Source organism: Sinocyclocheilus anshuiensis, unplaced genomic scaffold (genome assembly GCF_001515605.1).
Source record: "Sinocyclocheilus anshuiensis isolate Anshui unplaced genomic scaffold, SAMN03320099.WGS_v1.1 scaffold758, whole genome shotgun sequence".
In the NCBI taxonomy this organism is placed as follows: Eukaryota; Metazoa; Chordata; class Actinopteri; order Cypriniformes; family Cyprinidae; genus Sinocyclocheilus; species Sinocyclocheilus anshuiensis.
Genome location: NW_015548126.1, coordinates 1,312,353 through 1,334,040, shown reverse-complemented (window position 1 = coordinate 1,334,040; position 21,688 = coordinate 1,312,353). Strand labels below are relative to the sequence as shown.

General features: G+C 35.3%; 1 protein-coding gene across 2 annotated transcripts in view; it reads right to left on the bottom strand.

Annotated features, from left to right (window-relative positions):
* gabbr1a (gamma-aminobutyric acid (GABA) B receptor, 1a) overlaps positions 1–21,688 on the bottom strand; it is a 54,253-nt gene that overhangs the window by 14,061 nt on the left and 18,504 nt on the right. For both annotated transcript variants that reach the window (XM_016507756.1, XM_016507757.1), the window contains exons 9-17: positions 19,074–19,208; positions 16,307–16,477; positions 13,319–13,420; positions 12,149–12,214; positions 11,772–11,963; positions 11,439–11,684; positions 10,594–10,657; positions 8,346–8,423; positions 321–471 (exon numbers count right to left, since the gene is read on the bottom strand). In XM_016507756.1, the coding sequence (XP_016363242.1) occupies positions 321–471; positions 8,346–8,423; positions 10,594–10,657; positions 11,439–11,684; positions 11,772–11,963; positions 12,149–12,214; positions 13,319–13,420; positions 16,307–16,477; positions 19,074–19,208 (1,205 nt within the window). The remainder of the gene's footprint in view (positions 1–320; positions 472–8,345; positions 8,424–10,593; positions 10,658–11,438; positions 11,685–11,771; positions 11,964–12,148; positions 12,215–13,318; positions 13,421–16,306; positions 16,478–19,073; positions 19,209–21,688) is intronic.

The following is a 21,688-nucleotide window of genomic DNA, read 5'->3' as shown; positions in this document are numbered from 1 at the left end:
ATATATATATATATATATATATATATATATTAACCATAAACTTCAGCACAACTTTGACAGATTTTTGCTTAAAACAATCTCCATTTGTTAACAATGGGTTAACAAAAAACAATAAATAAAAAAATAAAATAAAATAAATGCTCAAGAAATAAAATGATACAAATTACACACTGGAGGTGCGGTGTCATTAAAATAATTCAAATGGACAGAACTGACATACTGACATATACAAAATAATTCTAAAATTACTTTTAATTGTAAGATTTTACTGCATTTCAGATCTCTTGCATGTGGATTTCTTATGAACACAGGATACTAACCTGACGCTACTGTTGTATATGTTGAAGGAAAGGCAAACTATGCCCAGAAGGATTCCCAGCCCAGCAAAGACAGACACTGATACAAAGAGCTTCTGGGAAAGGTAACGAAACTCCTCAATCACCTTGGTCTGGTCTGCCGGAGGGCCGAGGCCTATCAAAAGAGAAACCCGTCAGGAAATATCAGAGAAACCGAAAGAAACTCTGAAGCGCAGACAGAACGGATCGACAGATAAGAACGTATAGATCACAACAACATGACACTAGATGCAGAAAAAAATCAGAGATTGACTTCGTTGAGAGTTCGAAGAGCAAAGGCGAAGTATTCCAGCTTAGTTCAGAGAGTCATTAGCTACATCTGCGCTGTCACACTTCAGAAACACTTGACTTGGAGGGAATATTAACAGATTTTTTTTGACAGAACATTTTCTGTGAAATAAGGCCACTGGGCTGGTTTGACACGTCAAGTGTCTGGAAATTTTCAGGGGAAAAGGAAGCTCACAGCATTCACACATTAGCAAGACCAGACGGACTCTGACTTCTTTCACACTTTTCACACTTTCGGCGCTTGTTTTGGAGGAAAATCTGCAGAATTCTGTGAAACAGATTTAAAGATGTGTTAAATGGAGCTGGGAGTACTACACTTTCATTTCTAGCCCAAAGAACAAACAAATACACACACAAAAAATTAATAAACAAACATACAAAGGACAAGGAATGTGTAAAAATTTGTGACTGAAGGTTATATTCCTGAGCTGGTGTGAGACCAGGGAGCCATTTGCCAGTTTCATTTTTTTGTTTGAAACTCTTGCAACAACAAAATGTTGCAAAATGAGAACAAATGTATATATCTGGGGGGATTTTTGATGATGGCATCTGGTATGAACACATTGTAAATGGCTTGTAAATAAGACATTTGGTGTACATGACAGGAGATCAAAGTGGGAGAGAGCAGGAAGACTAATGTCAATAAATGTGCATAAATATACTGACAAGACCTTTTCTTGCAGAGAAACGTCAATATCAATAGATTCTAATTTTAATGTTGTTATTTTTAATTAAGTTATCTGAAAACAACAGTGTGATGGACATTTTTGCTGTTGCATGGCATAATTTAAGTCATAAATTAGTTGAGAGAAATATGCCTATTATAATTAGTCAAAATAATTGATTAGTTAGTAATTATGTTTCATCACAAACTTGTGGTGGACAACTGAAAATTTAGTAGAATTTTAACGTACACTACCGTTCAATAGTTTGGGATCGAGAAGATATTTTAATGTTTTTATTAGAAAGCAGCTCACCAAAGCTGCTTTACAGTAAAAACAGTAATATTCTGAAATATATTAAAGAACTGTTTTCTACTTTAATATATTTAAAAATAGAATTTATTTCTGTGATGGCAAATCTGAATTTTAAGCATCGTTACTCTAGTCTCCAGTGTCACATGATCCTTCAGAAATCATTCTTTTATGCTGATTTGCTGCTTTCTTATTATTATCAATGTTTAATATTTTTGTGGAAACTGACATTTTTTCCGAATTCTTTGATGAATTGAAAGTTCAACAAAACAGCGTTTATTTGACATCAAAATATGTTGACCATTACAAATACCGTTACTGTCACTTTTGAACATTTGAATGCGTCCTTGCTGAATAAAAGTATTAATAAAATTCATACTGACCCCAACAATATAAGTTTATGGATGACATTGTTTGACTGAAACAAAATAGTTACGATCTACCAAATGTTTAAATAAATCTTCATGTTGTGAACATCAGTAAGAACCCCTACATATGATCCAAGATAAACTTAAAATTTCACAGATCATCTATGTATCAATGTATCAATCTAAAATAATTAAAAAGAGACAACACCAGTGTAAACTCACAGTAAAAGCATTATGTTCTCACTCCTCACAGTAATGTTATCACTCTTACTGAAACTGTGACTAAAATTATGAATTTACGCCTCTCGCTGTTCAATCTGTCACTAATTATATCCAAAAACAGGATTCCTGTGGGAACAATAATTACAGCGATGATGGCTTTCATGTGCATATAAAGCTATTTGAAAAAGACAAACAAATGACAGCGACTGGCAGAAATCTAACACTGAACGAGTATTTCTCTGTCAGAAGCAACCGAGTCATTACCGGGGACAGAAAGCTGACCGTGAGGGACATGTGTCCGTGAAAGACAGCTTGCCCTCGGCTTCGTCAAAAGTGACACTAGGTTTGTTGATACTTTTCCGAATGTCAGAATACTGATGGGTCAGGAGTGACACCTGACATTGGCTACTGCAATGTGGCAGCAATGCTGTGAGAGATAAATGTGTGTGTGTGTGTGTGTGTGCGCGCGTTTTTGTGACAAATGAGGACATACATTTGTATAATGACAAGGGTATGACATAGGTATTACAAGGAGAAGGTGACTTTTCAGGACATTACCCCATGTCCCCACTTTTCAAAACGCTTATAAATCACACAGAATGGAGTGTATTGAAAATCTGAAATAGCACAAAGTTTCCTGTAAGGAGTAGGTTTAGGGGTAGGGTTGGTGTAGGGCAATAGAATATACGGTCTGTACAGTATAAAAACCATTACGCCTATGGGAAAAGTCCCCACTTTTCACAAAAACAAACCTGAGTGTGTGTGTGTGTGTGTGTGTGTGTGCTAGAAAGCTCTGTCCTGTCAGTCGATGCATTCGCACAGTAAACCTTCCATCGTCCTTGATCTAAGAATCAGGACAGGGTGTTGCTATGGAGACCTGGCTTAACAACAGTTTCCACAGCAATTTGGAAGAGAAAGTCATGCTAAAGTGGTTGTCAGGAGCTCCAAAGAGATTGCTGAAAAGCAAGGGCACTGCCATATCAAAAAGACAGAAGAAACCAAGTCCTGAGTTCTGACCCATGTTGTGTGTTTTAAAGGGCATGTTTTTATTTTAATAAAGATTAGAAACCGCACAAATGCTTGAGAATCTCACCCGACTAATCCCGGAGGAGGTTCTGCGCTATTTGGACAGAACATCTGCTGCTTCTGCTATTATCAAGGGCAAAAACGGCAAGCAATGTCACCAGCTCAATGCTCCGCTTTTCTCCATGGGGGGGGGGGACATAACTGTGAATTCAAGTTTTTCTGAAAATAGCCGTGATTGGCTAAAAAGAATGTGCATTTGCAAATGAGGGAAGAAAGTTATTAAGTCAAATTTAGTTAAATGGCTTTTTGGAGGTTTTTGGATTTATGCCCTTTTGCAGTGCCTTTTGGCGACAGGAAGTTACTGCAGAGAAAGTAAAGGAGTGGGATCACTAATTGCTATTTTTAATCAGTGGTCAGGTGTTATTAAATGAAGGAAGCATTTGTTTTAAACACACAAAATTTTGTATATAAGCCTTATTGGGATATTAGCCTTGTTTTTTAAATATACAATTATATTTAATTGTACATTAATACATATATTTGTATATACAATTAAATATATATTTATATACACATAAACCTTAATGTGCTCACCAAGGCTGCATTTTTTAGGTCAAAAACACAGTACAAACAGTAATATTGTATACTGTTACAATTTAAAATAACTGTTTTCTATTTTAATATATATTAAAATGTAATTTATTTCTGTGATGCAAAGCTGACTTTTCAGCATCATTACTCCAGCTGTTCTGTAGGGCTGGAAGATATGACTTAAAATCCAATCAAATCTTGATTAATTGAACATTTTACCTCGATTACGATTAATGAGTGATCATTTTATTTATTTACTTCATTTGTTTATGTTTTTGTATATTTGTAAAAGGTGTGTACTGTAAAAATGCTCAACTATTAAAGTAAATGCAAACTGTTTATGGTTATTTATTGAATATTTCGAACAATTGAAATCAAAGCACACGTTTCTTAAAATGAAAAGGTCTTATGAAAAGTCACATTTCAGTTTTAATGTAAAAAATATATTTTCACATTAAAATATGTAAAAAGCATATTATTACGCTGCTCCTGTTGCTCAGATGACTCAGGTGTTTGAGTTCTCCTATATGTTGCATTCATGCTGCTGACTGGACGGAGTAACGTGACTACACACAAGGTAGTATGTTTTTAAGGGGAAAGTCAGGGTTGCCAATTTGGGCTGCTGCCGCAGGTTGTTTTTCAGTCCGTTTTTTAATTAAACCAATCGCCCAATCCCTGAGCATAGTGGTTCAACGGATCACAAATCTCACGGTTCGGATCACATTACGGTTTTTGACCCACGGATCGGATCATTTTTCGGATCAGCAAGAAAAGAAAAATATTTCAATTTAACTTGCTTTCCATTTATTACTTAAAGCGAAGTACTTCTTTGATACCACAGCAAATACTACTAGATTCACTAAGAAAGTTTAAACATGATTAAAGAGACAAGAGGATAGCCAGTAAAACTAAGAACAAATACACAAATTACAAGCATAGATCAATACAACAGAATATGTTACAAATAAAATAAGCTTGGTAGTATTCAAATACAGAAATGTAATAATTAGGGAAAATAACACTGCATAGTGTTCACTGTATAAATTAAATATAGATTTTTATCACAGCTGTTTTGTTGTTTGATGATCATTAATGACAGCAGCAGTATTTATAGGCCGCTGTCCCTTTAAGACCTGATGCACGGATCCGATATAATGATACACATCACATCCGATTTCTTTCTCAGCTGTTTTCATTCACTTGAGACATAACTGACTGCGTTTACCTGAATGATTGTCGAGATGGGTATTTTGTCATAATTTTATGTGTATGTGTCTGTTCAGAGGATTCAGAAGAGGATTCAGTTCGGTGTTCGCGAGTAACAAATCAAGTTCCCTTTCGCCTTTTCTCTCTGGAATTGTTTAAAATTCGCTTGCTTGTGTAAATACGAACAAATGATAAACTTATACTCTATTATGGTTCAATTTTGCAATAAATCCGCGGATCACATGCGTGCCGAACCGTGGGGCTTGGTCCGTACGGATCACGGATCAACTACGATCCGTTTAACCACTACCTTTTAGTGACTTTTTTAGTGACGTGACATGTGGCCAAGTATGGTGACCCATACTTGGAATTAGTGCTCTGCATTTAACCCATCCAAAGTGCACACACACAGCAGTGAACACACACATACACCGTGAACACACACCCGGAGCAGTGGGCAGCCATTTATGCTGCGGTGCCCAGGTCCAATGTCTATTGTTGGGGGTTCGGTGAGCCTTGCTCAAGAGCACCTCAGTCGTGGTATTGAAGGTGGGAGTGTGCTGTACATTCACTCCCCCCACCTACAATCCCTGCCGGTACGAGACTCAAACCCGCAACCTTTGGGTTACGAGTCCGACTCTCTAACCATTAGGCCACGACTACCTGAGCATGATTATATTGGAGGAAGGGGACACACAACGGAGGGGAAAACTGCGGGAAAAAATGAGATTGGGCTAGTTTTGGTCTTGTTTTGAATAGCAATCGGGCTTGTTTTGTTTTGCGGACCTGGCAACCCTGGGGAAAGTATTAACAGGTTTAAAAAAACGAAATAACCGACATGAGAAAATTACGTCGGTTAATTACTTTTCTATTAATTGTCCAGCCCTAGTCTTCAGTGTCACATGATCCTTTAGAAATCATTGTAACATGCTGATTTGCTACTCAAGAAACATTCCGTGTGATTATCAATATTGAAAATTTAGTGTGTAATTTTTGTGTGTGTGTGTAAACCGTGGTACTTTTTTTTCAGGATTCTTTGAATAGAAAGTTCTAAATGACAGCATATATTTCAAATATACATTTTTGCGACAATGTGAAAGTCTTTGCTGTCACTTTTGATCAATTTAATGCATCCTTCCTAAATAAAAATATTAATTTCTTTAAAAAAATAAAAAACTACTGACCCCAAATGGCATATTGTGGGTATATATATATATTTTTTCATACCTAATTTACTGTAATTAATTTTATCACACTGAACCTTACTATAAAGCATTGTATTTAAAGTTAATCTTGTGACCTTTTAGGAGGATATTAGCATATAGATGGTCTCAAAAATAATAGACATTGGACTAAAAGCCACAAAACTCCCATCCCACAGAAACAGAATTAACTATATAAACTAACTATATAAATAACTTTATATGTAGCTAAAGTATCTAAACACACTCTCTCACTTTATAGAACCCAACTTTGTGTGCTTTAAAAAAGATAATAATAATAAAACCTTCAGAAACTTTCACATCTGAATGCATTTCATACACTTTGGAAACACTGTAATCACCCTGTCAAATACAGTAAATTGCAGTGTTCAGTCACTAAGCTGACATTGACATCTATAATAATCTTTCACTTTTTCCAAAATGTCTGCCTGCAGCATTGATCTTCACCTTGTAGCCATTCAGAAAACAAGTTCTAGTGAAGTGTGAGGGCATTACTCGTCTAATGTAGGGCAGCGCTGCTTTGTTACCGTCACGCTGGTGGAATCCACTCAATGGGATCACAGCATGAAGGATTGATTAGAGCCTAAATCAAGAATGACTCACAGAAGAGGACCGGGCAAATCCAGCAAATAATCGCCTCTGTATCTCTTGGGTGAGAAAATACAGGATTTTGGTGGCAGCAATTCAATTCCCATTTCTTGGCAGAAAACCAATTTTTGGGGTAATAGGGAAGGCACTGATTGGTGCTTTTGTTAATGATTCACTAGAATAGAATCCCGGCATCCATGCAGAAAAAGGAGCAAGTTGAGCGACAACTATGCATTTTTTATCGAAGCTATTCTTAGGGTGACATTGCACCTGACAGGACGCTTTTAAAAGTAAAGTGTTTCTTTTGCTTTGTTCACGCTGCATTTTTAGGACTGGCTGCCCAAAAAGGCCAATGGAAAACTGAAAATGATTTCACAAAGCGCATGACACAATAATAAGCGTCAGAGGCATTTCTGTACTATTTACACATTCATGCATATGCTGAGTGTGAAACCACACACCCGTTTGCTCATTCAGTACACTCTAAATGCAGTCAATGTGAGCATAAATAAGTGACACTGCACTTTGTGTGACAGTCACACAGCATCCTGAATGAGGAAAAAAAGTACTTCATCTAATCTGATCATTTAGACTGAAACATATTTCTAAAAATATTATTATAATCATGTTTCAGACAGCATTTAGATATGGTTTGCATTGGGTTGCACATTTTTTCCCCCACAGCTATTCTGAGCTGTAACATTAAAAGCAGCAGAAAGGGAAAAAATACAAGTCAATTTCACTAGACTGGTAAATACTAAGAATTTACTAAATACTAATCTAAATACAAAGAATCCTAAAATGTCTTGAGACTTAATTCAAAAACTTGAAAAATCATTATCATAATCGTAAAAAATAATCACACAAACACACACAATATTATATATATAATTTTTTTGGACAGAATACAGCTATTTTGAATCACTGTCGATGGAAAAATATGCTTTTTAGAGCCACCAGCAGGGCCAATCTGAACCGTGCTAACTAGCCTTGACCCTTTGTTCAAGACCGCAAACAACTTAATGGATCGGAGTCAAAGACGTCAAAAAATTCGATTTTTGAACAAAACCTTGGTTTACCTTTCCACAAGAAGATTAAATTACTTTTTCAATTTCACACTCTTTCCTACACGTTGTACTTTCCCATTTATCGGTGAGCATCATCACACATTTTCATTTGATCCGCTCTGCGCCTTACATCTTCTTTCATCAATACCGGTTTGTCAATCGAGCAAATTCACAGAGCTGCACAAAGGTCAGAGCGAGCGTGAACGGCACCGCGGCTCCACTTCTCCGCTCCTCTGGGCCTGTATGGCCTCCTCTAGCAGAAAGGACAGCTAATTGTTAGCGATGTATTAAAGAGCGCGACAGGGCTTTGTTGAGCTAACAGGTATCAATACTGGTAAGCCTCAATCTCGACGAGCCGAGCGCGGCAGTGAAAGGTGACGGGACTGGAATGGACAGAGCTGTCCCCACGTGCAGAAAAAAGGCTGGTTTCTCTTACCGATCCATTTGTCGTTTCCATACCAGGACAGGTTGCCTTTTGTGCTGTCATAGTATCCAATCTTCTTGTAGCTCCCACCTGAGGGAAAAAAATGCAAGAAGTTAAATGAAAGACGAGAAACGCCTGAAAGAAAAGTGTATATGAAACCATCTCCTTCAGCCTTGACCCCAAACAAAGAGACCCTCATCTGTCCATGAATTCCTTTTGTACTATAGACAATGTAATGAACAATGTAATGTTTTTAAAGGCTTGTATTAAAAGTCTTGTGTAAATATAGCACGTAATTAACAGTGTGTCAACTAAAGGTCACATTAAGAAAACTTGCTTGCACTAAGCACTGCAATAAAAGCTTCAAAAGAGGCCTGACTCGACAAATCTGGAAAAATAGTCGACTTAGAGCTGCATCAATGGGTCGAAAAAAAAACAAGCCCAACTGCATTGATCAAAGTTAATCTGAAAGGCAACATATTGTAGAAAAATGTTGCTCTTTGGAAATCAAAGACTTTGATGTACTATGTAGACAAATTTTCGCAACACAAAACTTAAGACTCTCTCACCAGTCCAGACAGGAAATCAGACACAGCGAAGTAATGAGGAGGAAGTAGGATAAATGGGCTTTTCTTTAACTACAGGCAGTTTAGGCCCTTTGGACTTTTAGACATTTTATTTCTAACATAAAGTCACTTTTCACACTCTAACTAGTTTAATTTGTCTACTAACAATGTCCAACAGTGGACATTGACACATCATAGGAGAATTTTGTCAGTTTGTCCCCCCCATCACAGTGTAATTTCTACCACAAATCAAATTATGCATTCAATAACACACTTAGTTGGCCTTTTATTTTATGATTCATATTATATATATACATACAGTGCTGGGTAGATTACTTTCAAATTGTAGTCAGTTACTGATTCCAAATTACATGACAAAAGTTGTAGTTAGTAATGTAATCCATTACATTATACATTTCAGGGAATATAATCTGATTACTTTTTGATTACTTTTGGATTCCTTTTGACCTAACTCGTTTATCACATTGATTTAAATAGGAAAACCTTGTACCATTTTGCTATAAAAATGCAAAGAGAAAGCAAAAACATTCCATTTGTTGTTATTAAGAACATGAAGTGCATAAAACGTCTAGGTTTCACAAACTGGGCTTTGTGAAAAAATTTCAGGGGGTTTGTGAGTTTAATGAAAAGCTGATAATTAATTCAATCATAAAAATGTAACTTTTTAATAAAAACTTTTTTTTTTTTACCTGCATGTCACGTGACCTTTAATCAACTTTAGAAAACAGGGAACATGCAAATGTTCATAAATCCAGTGCTGTATGGCGTCTCAATTTTCTGAGTAATTATAGCCACCTGACTGGTCTTTGTGCGAATGTCCACAAAACTAGAAGACTTCTGAATAAGTGGTGGTCTATTTTAGAAAGGAAAATTTAAAAGATTAAAAAGATCAATTAAGAAGAATCAATCAATTCTGAAACATTTATTGCTATTGTGTGAATAATATGTAATCATATAATCAATAAAAAGCAACTATAGTCTGATAGTATTTAAAAATGTAATATAATCTAATTACAAGTACCTAATTTTTGGAATTTGATTACGTAATCCAGATTACATATAATCAGTTACTACCCAGCACTGTATATGTCAATAAAAAGCAACTATAGTCTGATAGTATTTAAAAATGTAATATAATCTAATTACAAGTACCTAATTTTTGGAATTTGATTACGTAATGCAGATTACATATAATCAGTTACTACCCAGCACTGTATATACATATGTAATATATTCATATATACTATACATATACAAGTATGCACATATATACAAGTGCACATTCAATACAATTCAGTGCACTTTTTTTTTTACAAGGGTGGTGGAATTTTTTTTCTATCCAGCTAAGCAAACAGCACAGCTAAAAAAAAACATTCAGTTGACTGGGAACAATAAAATACTAATTTACAACAGTAGAACTGTGTGGTAGAATTGATGTCACAGTTATTACAATCATAATCTTTGAAAAAAAAAAATTTTTTTTTTTTTTTTTTCAAAACACAACTTTTACGTAAAATATTGAAAAAGTGTTTATTGGTTATTCTATCATAAGTGAACAATTATACAACACCACAAAAATGTAGGATGTGACCCTTTTAAATGCAGTTAAGTGCATTATTATGTTATCATCATTATCTTCTACATCAGTTTTAGGGATTTCAGTTTTTTTGTACCTTGCAGTTGCTCAATGAGAGTCCAGGCCATACGTGAACCTTGAGCATCAAACACGACATGACCCTACGAAACACAAATGCATAAATATAAAAAGTTGATACAAAATCATCATTTATGAAATCCATTTGTGACTCATCATGAAAACAGAAGTATAAAAGGCAAAGATCTGTGGAAAATAAAGGCTGAATCATCCTATAATGAGTTTGAACTCATTGTTATTAGGGATGCACCGATACCACTTTTTCCAGTACTCGCCCGATACCGATACTTTTATTTTTGGTACTTGCCGATACCGAGTACCGATACCAATATTTTTATTGCATTTGTACATTTTTTAAATATTGGGTACAGAAACCAAAAGAGTATGTATAATGTTAGTTGATTAACTTCATTTATCAAATAGATACAGTCAAGCCAAAATTTATTCAGACACCTTCAACATTTCACACATTATCACAGTTTATTCGCTATAGTTTAGAAAATGGTAATAAAATATGACAAGAACTCCGAGTTAAACTGAGTCAGAACAAATTCAGCTTGATAATGTTAGATAACTTTGATAGAAAGGTATGTAATAGATTACAATCAACCAAAAATTATTCAGACAGCTGTTAGTATGGTACGAGTACGAGTACAGGAGCTCAGTATCGGGCCCGATACCGATACTGCATCCCTAATTGTTATCATAAAAATGTGATCATCTGAGACTGATGAGTGTCTCTACGAGTTTAAGATTTAAAAGGCTCTCTGACAGGTCTGAGAAATTATCGTCTGGAGTATTTTATCTCATTGTTATCTGACAGCTATTTCTCCTGTTTTTCAGAAAAGTTATTCATTAACTCACAGACACTCCTTCAAACGAGCTGGTGTTGAGGGCTCGGTAAATCTCAGCAGTGATTTCCTTGTTGTTGTAGTTGAAATCCTCCAATGCCCAGCCTTTGGCCCTCAGAGGGGCCACCGTTTTATTGAGGGCCAGTGCAAGAGCCCACACAGCATCATACGCCAGCGGAGCTTCCTGAAATCCACCCGTTTCTTCCGGATTCTTCCCCCCGAGACGTGACATCAGCTGGGCCAGGAACTCTTGGGAGGTCTGTGGAGGTATTTTTATAGACAGTTTTAACATAAGCATGATCCAATGTAAAAGTCCTTGTCTGAATTAGTCATAAGATCCACTCACCAGGTTGGAGGCACCGCGGACGGTCTCCGGGTTTAGCATGACGATTTCAGTAGTGACGTGCCCTTCCACGGCTTCCGTCATGTTCTCCACTGTGCAATTGATGGCTGGATCTTTGATCTTAAACCAGTTGTCTGCGTACCAGCCGATGAGGAACCATACGTACTTCTTACCATAGAGTTTCTCTTTGAAGACCTGCCAAAGATGACACCATGTTTTCAAGGATTGTGCTTAAGCTATAATCTTATTCAATATTTTAATCTCAGTTAGTTAAGCCACAGTGAGTTAACTCAAACTGAGTAGAAACATCGAGCTGAACTGATATAAATAAATTGACAGTTCAGATGTACTTGTAAAAAAGAACTGTAATTGTCACTTGCCTCGCAAAACACCTTTCTGGCTTCAGTCTCGTAAAAGAGGCCGACTATGATTCTAGCATCTTGACGCTGGAAACGTATTAGAGAAAAGAAATCAAGACACAGAAACATCACACAATGTGTCACTAGCTTGATTTACATCCACATATTATATGCAAATTTGGGATCATGCATAAAAACACTGGATGGAAACAGCATTAAAGACATTTGAGAATCAATTACAATTTCTTTCTTCATAATTTTCCCATAGGTGGAAACAGCTACAGACAACAAATAGCAAGAATGATTATTAATAATGACTTTACCACAGTTTATTAATTTATTTTTAATTTACACTAACAGTATACTAACACTAACATATAGAATAAATATATATAAATATTATATTATATTATATTGATTATATATAAATTCTGATTTGATCAGCTGCAGTTAAAGCTGCTATGTTGTTTGGTAACCACAAACAGCCTATAATGAACTACATTAGTTGCTAGGATTCTTTTTTATTTTGATAACTATTTATTATAAATATGACTCTCTATTGAACATTTCTACATAAAAGCAATAAGCCACTTGAGTATGTGGGTTACGCTGATTTAGTCATGTGTAAGAACACTTCTTGTGACTTCCTGCTTTAGTTTACTCTGTTCGTGACATGCTTTAAAGGTGAAGTATGTCATTTCTGAACCATTAGCATTACCAAACAGAATAGCACAAATAATGACAATTTTCAAAAAGCTTTCCTAAACATTTCCAAGAGAAATCATACAGGATTCCTTATAGTTCTCTCTGCATATTGATGTGAAAGGAGAAAATATTGTAGCAGTGAAATTACACACATGACCTTTAAAAACATTGAAGATTTTATATTTGGCGGAATTATATAAGGCTAGGCATATGCCAAAATATTTTAAGCCAAACATTTAAAAAGACAGTCTCATGAGATCTTCATGCAATATCATTTTACAATAAAAAGTGCTGTCTAATTATTCAATAATAACTGTCAGCAGCGACCGAGACAGTATCCGAACCGTCACTTGATCTGACAGAGGGGACCGATCCTTCAGACTGTTGATTTATTTCACATAAGATTTTCATGCGCTCTGCCTGCTAGCTACCCGTCACGGGCTGAGGAGAGGAAGTGAGCGGCTGGTGAATTTTTCATCAAAGCACCTTCAGGTTTTTGACAGCCACTGCGGGATCCGTGAGGAAGCTCTGTCTCACGCTTATCTCGATGCCGGCCTCCTTCACACGCTCCTCCAGATCATCCAAAGTCTGGAGAGAGAAAGAGATAGAGCAGGAGTGACAGGACAGGAGTGATGTTTGTGGAGAGCGGAGGACAGGCAAGAAGAGCGCACATGAAAAGATCAAGGAGCGAGTGAAAGAGAAGAACAAAAGGAGGCCATGAGATGAATGGTCAAAGTGCACACCAAAGTAAAAGAAATAGAGAAAAAGAACACAGTCCAGAAAGAAAGGTGAATGGAAAAAAGATGGGAGATATGAGCTCCGTTACAAAACCCTTTTTAAGGCGATATAAGTGCACTCCGGAAACAAAATTATTATCCAAAAATATTTATGCTTTTTATAATATATAAATAATAAAAAAATACTCGTAATTCATTTAATATATAATAGTATCCTCAAGTATCATTAAAAAAAGTTGTTAACTATAATATAAAGATCAGGGTTATTATTTTTGTTAACTAAAATGTAAACTAACATCAAACGCATTAAAAAAAAAATGTTTCATTACATTAAATAAAATTAACTTATTTTATTTCAGTTAGTTTCCAAAGCAACATTTCTCAAATATCTTTGCCATTCACTCTGAGGCATTAACCTTAGAGTAAAGGGGCAGCTAAGCTCACTAACAGTTTTAAGACACACAGGAAACCACTTTTCTGGAAAATTACTTCCTTTAAAGGGGTCATTCCATTTTTTTTTACATTTAATTTCCCCCTGAGGTCTACTTATAGCGTTCATCAAAGTTTTTTGCACAAACACAGTCATAATTTATTTTTTATGACCATTTTCCATTTTCAATTTCTTAGTGACCTTTCCAATTTTTATGCCGTTTTTTTCGGAAACAAAATTATTATCCAAAAATATTTATGCTTTTTATAATATATAAATAATAAAAAAATACTCGTAATTCATTTAATATATAATAGTATCCTCAAGTATCATTAAAAAAAGTTGTTAACTATAATATAAAGATCAGGGTTATTATTTTTGTTAACTAAAACGTAAACTAACATCAAACGCATTAAAAAAAAAAATTTTCATTACATTAAATAAAATTAACTTATTTTATTTCAGTTAGTTTCCAAAGCAACATTTCTCAAATTAAAATTCAACAGAAAACTGTATAGACATATTTAAATAATAATAATATTAATGCCAAAAACACACAGCAAATGACTCAAATTAATTCAAAATATTAACAACTATAATAGTGTATCAATAACACTAATATAACAGATTAAAAACTGATATACATAATATAAACTTATAATATAATTCAAATGTATTAAATAGTTCAAATCAAAATATTATATATAAACAAATGAATAGATATACTCATGATTCTTTCAATATATAACTATCAATAAAAATAAAAATAGTTAAATATAATATAAAAATAGCATGAGTGTATATCATTACATTTCATTACATGATTGATATATTCACTCAGGAGTGCTATTTATGATGCCTATGTAGAGCTTTGCAAATCACTCTATGTAGGCAACGAGGCAGTGTATTTTTGAAAAGGTGCCAACGAGACACCCGACATCAATGAATGGCGGAATATGGAGAAAGAAAGAGGATGTGAACAGGAGAGAAGGACTGGGATGAAAGTAAATGAGAAAAAGAGATGAGCTGGTGAAGAGATGGAGGGGGATCATTAGCCTAGCGGAATTACACTAGCTCAATATTGAATCCACGCACAAGAGATTTATGACTTCGTCAATATTCCTAGCAGCCAACATGAAGAAAAATTACTTTAAGAGTCCTTCATCACTTAAGGAGAGAATAATCAACCACGGTCTTTGCCATTCACTCTGAGGCATTTTGATGGAATCTGAGAGCTGTCTGACCCTGCATAGACAGCAATGCAACTGAAATGTTCTCAAGTCCAGAAACGTAGCAAGGAGATCTGTAAAATGATCCATGTGACATCAGGGGTTCAACTGTAATTTTACGAAGCTACGAGAATATTTTTTGTGCGCAAAATAAAAATAAAAACGACTTTATTCAACAATTCGTCTCCTCCGTGTCACCCTGGTGCCATTTTGGAGAGTATCAGCTGGACGTAAACAGCGTATGCTGTTCTGTGTCAGCTGCGTCACACGGATACGCTGTTTTCGTTCAGATCAAATCACAACACAGTAGGAAACAGATCCGGCATGACGCAGCTGACACAATTAATAATTAATGACAGAATTTTCATTTTTGAAAATGAAAATGAAAATTCTGTCATTAATTACTCACCCTCATGTCGCTCCAAACCTGTAAGACCTTCGTTCATCTTTGGAACACAAATTAAAATATTTTTGATGAAATCCGAGAGCTTTCTGACCCTGCATAGAGAGCAACGCAACTGAAACATTCAATGCCCAGAAAGGTAGTAAGGACATCGCTAAAATAGTCAAATAGAATGTGTGTCAAAGACCGCCAGGGAAGAGAAGGGATTGTTGAAAGTTTTTATTTTAGTTTTCTTTGCGCACAAAAAGTATTTTCGTAACTTCATAAAATTACAGTTGAACCACTGATATCACATGGACTATTTTAACAATGTCCTTACTACCTTTCTGGGCCTTGAGCGTGGTAGTTGCGTTGCTGTGTATGCAGGGTCAGAATGCTCTCGGACGTCATCAAAAATATCTTAATTTGTGTCCCGAAGATGAACGAAGATCTTATGGGTTTGGAACGACATGAGGGTTGAGTAATTAATCAGAATTTTCATTTTTGAGTGAACTATTCCTTTAAAGTTTCAAGATGCATTTCACACAGTGAGCTGTATTTGAGGTTTCACTAAGAGGACGGTCTCAACCAAAATCTTATTCGTCACCAGAAATCTTCAGAACCTGGTTGGAAAAGCACAGCACGAATATGCAGAGTATGATAAATAAGAGAGAATGTTTTGGATGTAGGACTGACTGAGGTAAAGACTTCAGTGGTCTGCTGGATGGTGGCAATCTTTGTCCATCCCCACTTCTGGAAGAGCCGCACTCGTGTGGGATTATGCAGAGTTGCTGACGGGTGCGTACGGAAGAAAGTGGGAAAGCGCTGGCGGTTGGATAAAGCTGGAGAACTGGAGCCATATGAAAACTACAGAGAGACAGAGAGAGAGGGAGACAGCGGTTAAAAAGGTGGAAGGATAGAGAGAGCACATTGGAAAGATTTACTCAGCTATATGGTTGACCTTATTTGATACCCCTGAAAAGAACGAAACACAAAGCAAAAGCAGAGCAAAAATATGAGTCAGATTTCTGCACACACTGGAAGAAGGGTAAATGTCAACCCAGTGAAGCCAGAAACCTGAATAAATAAGCCAATCTGTTTCTACATCCAATGTTGACGTGTCAGTACTTAGAAAGGCACAACGTAGGAATGCTAACTGCTTTCTGCTTCAGAAATAAACCTTTGTATTTCAAGCAATGAACCAGGTTGCCTGATGAAAAATAATTAAATGAGTAGGCTACTTATTATAACACTTTATTTTAAGGTGTCCTTGTTACACGTTACATGTACTTACTATTATAATAACAATAAATTATGCATAATTATATGCAAGTAACCCTAAACCAAACCCTAATCCTAACCATAACCATATAGTAAGTACATGTAGTTAATTAATATTACTCGGTACTTAAATGTATAAATGACACTGTAACAAGGACACCTTAAAATAAAATAGACACCTTAAAATAACCCATTTTTAAAGTAACTGTACTTATAATGTAATACTTTACTTATTAAAACACCTCAGTTTACTTTTACTTTAAAGTACATTTTAAGGCATCATGTGTTAATAATATTTTCATGCTTTAAAGTAGTACACTTCGTTTGATATGTTGGCATAACATACTAAAACAGAATTTGATTATAATTTTAACTGTGTTATGCTATATTACATTTAATTTCATATATTTAAAATGTAATCAATTGCAACTTTATACATTAATGTAACATTACAAATGTGTCATTTTAATATAGCCTATATATATAAATAAATGATATCAACTTTCAATAGAAATGACAGAAACGCTGCATTACATACTGTATAAAGATGAAAAAATGCACTTTAAAGGTCAAAAATGTATAATTTTACCATTTAGTAAAATTTAAACTAGAATATATTTTCATTTAACTGCAATTAACTCGCATTAAAGTGATGGAAAACATTACATTTAGTTTGCACTTTTTTCAAGTATATTATTTCCATAACAAGAACTCTTTTTTAAAGTATGCTAAAGTGTAATTCTTTTTCACAAGAATTTATAAACAGCTATTCATTTTTCATGAGCATCTCTGTCATAATCTACTAGAGTACAAACCCATCTGTCAAAAAAGTAACTGAAGTCTTACAGGTTTCCTTGGAGAGTTGATTTGTTATAAGTAAACTCACAATTCGCCTTTTCCAACTTTTTCTAAATTACATGCAGCAAACTCAACTTTTCCACATAAGTAAACTCATTCGAAAGTCAAGAACAAAGTCAGTGTTGAGAACATTACTTTCCAAATTCCTGCAAACCTCGGTGGATGCCAGATAGAAAGAGAATAATTGGAAAACTTAATTATTTTGTCAAATTGCAAAGAGTATCTTGTGTATTTTATTCTTTTTTTACACTTTCTCATTCGGTTCTCTGACTTCCTCGAGAGCCTCTTTTGACAGTTTTAATTTGTCAGCTTCTTCAAAAGTGTCAACAAACTACAGAAAGTCAATAAGATCACAAGTCCAAATTCTTTTTGTTCCTTGACCCAAAAACAACACAGAACTGCTTGTTATATGTAGCACTTTTGCATTGAAATCTCTAATCTAGTTAAAGTTAAAGTGAAACTGTTTGGTTACACTTTACTTAAAGGGGTGTGCATAAGACTGACATGACACCTTCATAATCATGACATGACACATGTCATGAATATGAAGGTTTTTTATGCATGTTTATGACAACTGTCATTAAGTGTCATTCGCTCAGTTATGTAATTTTTAATGCAAAGATGACATTGTTTGAGATGTCTTTGTTATGGGCTATGGTTAGGGGTAAGGGTAGGGGTAGGGTTAGGTTAGGGTTAGGTCAAATAATGTCATATTTGCATTAAAAATGACATAACTGAGCGAATGACACTTAATGACAGTTGTCATAAACATGCATAAAACCTCCTTCATATTCATGACATGTGTCATGTCATGATTATGAAGGTGTCATATCAGTCTTATGCACACCCTTTCAAGTAAAGTGTTACCAACTGTTTTATCATTTTACCATTTTGTTTAATCAGGAATGTATGGAGGCCTGTTTCCGTCACAGAATAAAATATAAATATGTAATTGTGACTTTTTAATCCCACAACTCTTGACTTTTTTCTTGCAAATCTGAGTTTATATCTCACAATTCAGACTTCGTCTCTCACGATTCTGAGTTTACATCTCGCAATTCAGACTTTTTTTTCACAATTGCAAGTTTACACCTCACAATTCTGAGAAAAGACGACTGAAGTGTGAGATAAAAAGCCACAATTATCTTTTTTATGTTTTTAATTCCATGGCAAAAACAAGCTTCAGTAGGAATGACAATAAACCAACCTCCCAATATGAAACTCTCTTAACATTCTACAGTCAAATCCAGGTGAATGGAGAAACCAATGATCAACAATGCAGATGTAAATAGTTCAGACCGAGATGTACACATAGCAAACACACCACTATAAGGTTCCACATGCGTGCCGCCTCGGCCACAAGCGTAGACACAGAGCTGCAACCTGGCATCAAGACGATCTTTATGGGCTCTGTGTACAGCAAGTCGTACAGCAGCTTAGTGGCCTCTCCTGGATCACACTGAAGGAAAGAGAAAAAGAACATCAAGACAGTCATAATTAGCCTACTACCTTTGAAAAAGTTAACTGAAGCTCACAGGATGTAAAAGCTTCACTTGAGCATGTCATAATCAATAAAGGATCAATGAAATCAGCACAGTATCTCATGGCCCAGAAAAAACGAACTGCAGTGATGCTGTAACCAAAGACCTCTCGTGCTGCAGTTCACTGTGACAAATACAACAGGAAGTGATTCACAAATGAGGGGGTGACTGCTCGCACGCCGCAGATGCAGTCACACTGAAATGGTGCTCTTGGTAACGATCAGCAGAAACACTTAATTAGGAGAGACATGCATGCTTTTATTTTCGTTAAAGTTAGAACTAAATGACACAGTGCTGGTCTCAAAATCGATGACAGTCAGAAAGCAACCACTTTGGATCCGTCTTACCAGTAGTTACTAGGAATATCTAATAATAATATTTTTCTCAGATATCACTTGTCGTATCAATCTAGTACATTTCTCAAAGAGCCATGTTGTTTCCTTGCTCCAGTCTCTCTTGGCGTCTCCAGGGAGCTGAGGCGTTTACATTCAGCGCACGGCCTCGGAGAAGCAGCCATCGAGAGGAACTGAAGACACTTGACGTGACGGCGGCATCTGTGTTCTTAAAGTCCCCGGAGCTGAAGGTTATGCAGGTCTCTGGACCAGAATACTGAACGCCGGCTAAAAAAAAGGGGGCAAGATGCTCCTTCTCTCACTGCTGTTGGACACGAGCACAATTTTGTTTTTGTTGGGTCTGACATAACGGTACAGGGTTGGGCTAAAAAAAATCAGAATTGAAGAATTGGGTACTTATCAGTTTACAAGTCTTTGAATTTGAATAGATTTGACTACACTACTGTATCTATACTCTTGTGAAAATAAATGCACTTAACTGTATTGAATGTGCGCTTGTAGTGAACTTCAACTCTTAAAAGTGTATTTAACAACTGTACTTGCAGATAATATAATATTAATGAAATAAAAGGCCACTTACTTGTACTTAAAGAGAGTTATTACTAAGTTTCTTAACACACTTAAGTTTGCATTGACGGTAGCCATTATCTCCCATGGTATTTTTTTCAATACTATACAAGTCAATAGCTACCGTCGGGTATTAGGTTACCAACATTCTTCAATATATCTTCTTTTGTGTCCAACAGAAGAAAAAAACTCATTCAGGTTTGGAACAAGTGGAAGGTGAGTAAATTATGACAGAGTAAATGAAAGAGTAAATGATGGGTGAACTATCCCTTTAAAGAATATTTTAAATCCTTATGTTTTAATAAGCTTTATTGTACTTTAAAGAATTACACTTATTTTGATTAAGGGTCAATTTTTTAAGGGTTAATTTTTCTTTTTCTTTCCACTGATGTATGGTTTGTTAGGATAGGACAATATTTGGCCGAGATACAACTATTAGAAAATCTGAAATCTGAGGGTGCAAAAAAAAATAAAAATCTAAATATTGAGAAAATTGCCTTTAAAGTTGTCCAAATTAATTTCTTATCAATGAATATTACTAATAAAAATTTAAGTTTTGATATATTTACGGCAGGAAATGTACAAAATATCTTCATGGAACAACATGGTAATCATGAAATTACATATAGTGTACTTAAATTAACTTAAGTCCCACTTAAGTGGGTCAAAACAAGTTATGCTAATTGCATCTAATATGAATCTAAAGTATAATACATTTTTATTTAATTGCAATTACCATGGCATTAAATGCCTGAAAACATTACATTCAGTTCGTACTTAAATATATTTCTTTGAAAGTATAGTATTTGCATAATAAGTACTCTGCTAAAGTGTATCTACATTTTTTTACACAAACAAGGCTTTGTCAAGCCACTTCAAATTTTGTCTTGACATACTTTGCTATTCTAGTTAAAAATACTGATTCATTTTAATTCTACATAGATTTAAATTCGAATTGCAATTCTGCATCCTGTTTCATTTTTTCAGTTCAAATTTAATGTGGCCTGATCCCATTCCTTATTTCTCATAAATAATTTCCACTACTTATACTTATAAAGTGTTTTGACTGAGTCATTGAAGGATATTTGGCAAACACAAGCACAGTGTGCGTAAAAATAAAGACATTGACGCATACAGCGCAAGCTGCTAGCCAGATCTGTAGCTTCAACTTTGTTTACTATACAGATTCAAATGCTAAATGTCTCATCCCAATGAAGCAAAACACGTCTTCCCGTGACTCAGACCATGAATGAGTCTTTATCTGCTGTTCTGCCTCACATTAACTTGCAAGTGTTGGTTTGTCATTTCTAAGCTGCGATTCTGCATCCCTGAACCCAGATGAGAATGAATAAAGCATGCATTTGGATATGGAAATCCTTCTTGTTACAATCTGGATACAACAGATGCCAATTAAAACAGGGAAAGCACAAGTGTCTCATCAGGGCATGAGCCTCGCTCTCTCTCTCTACCGCGGTCTC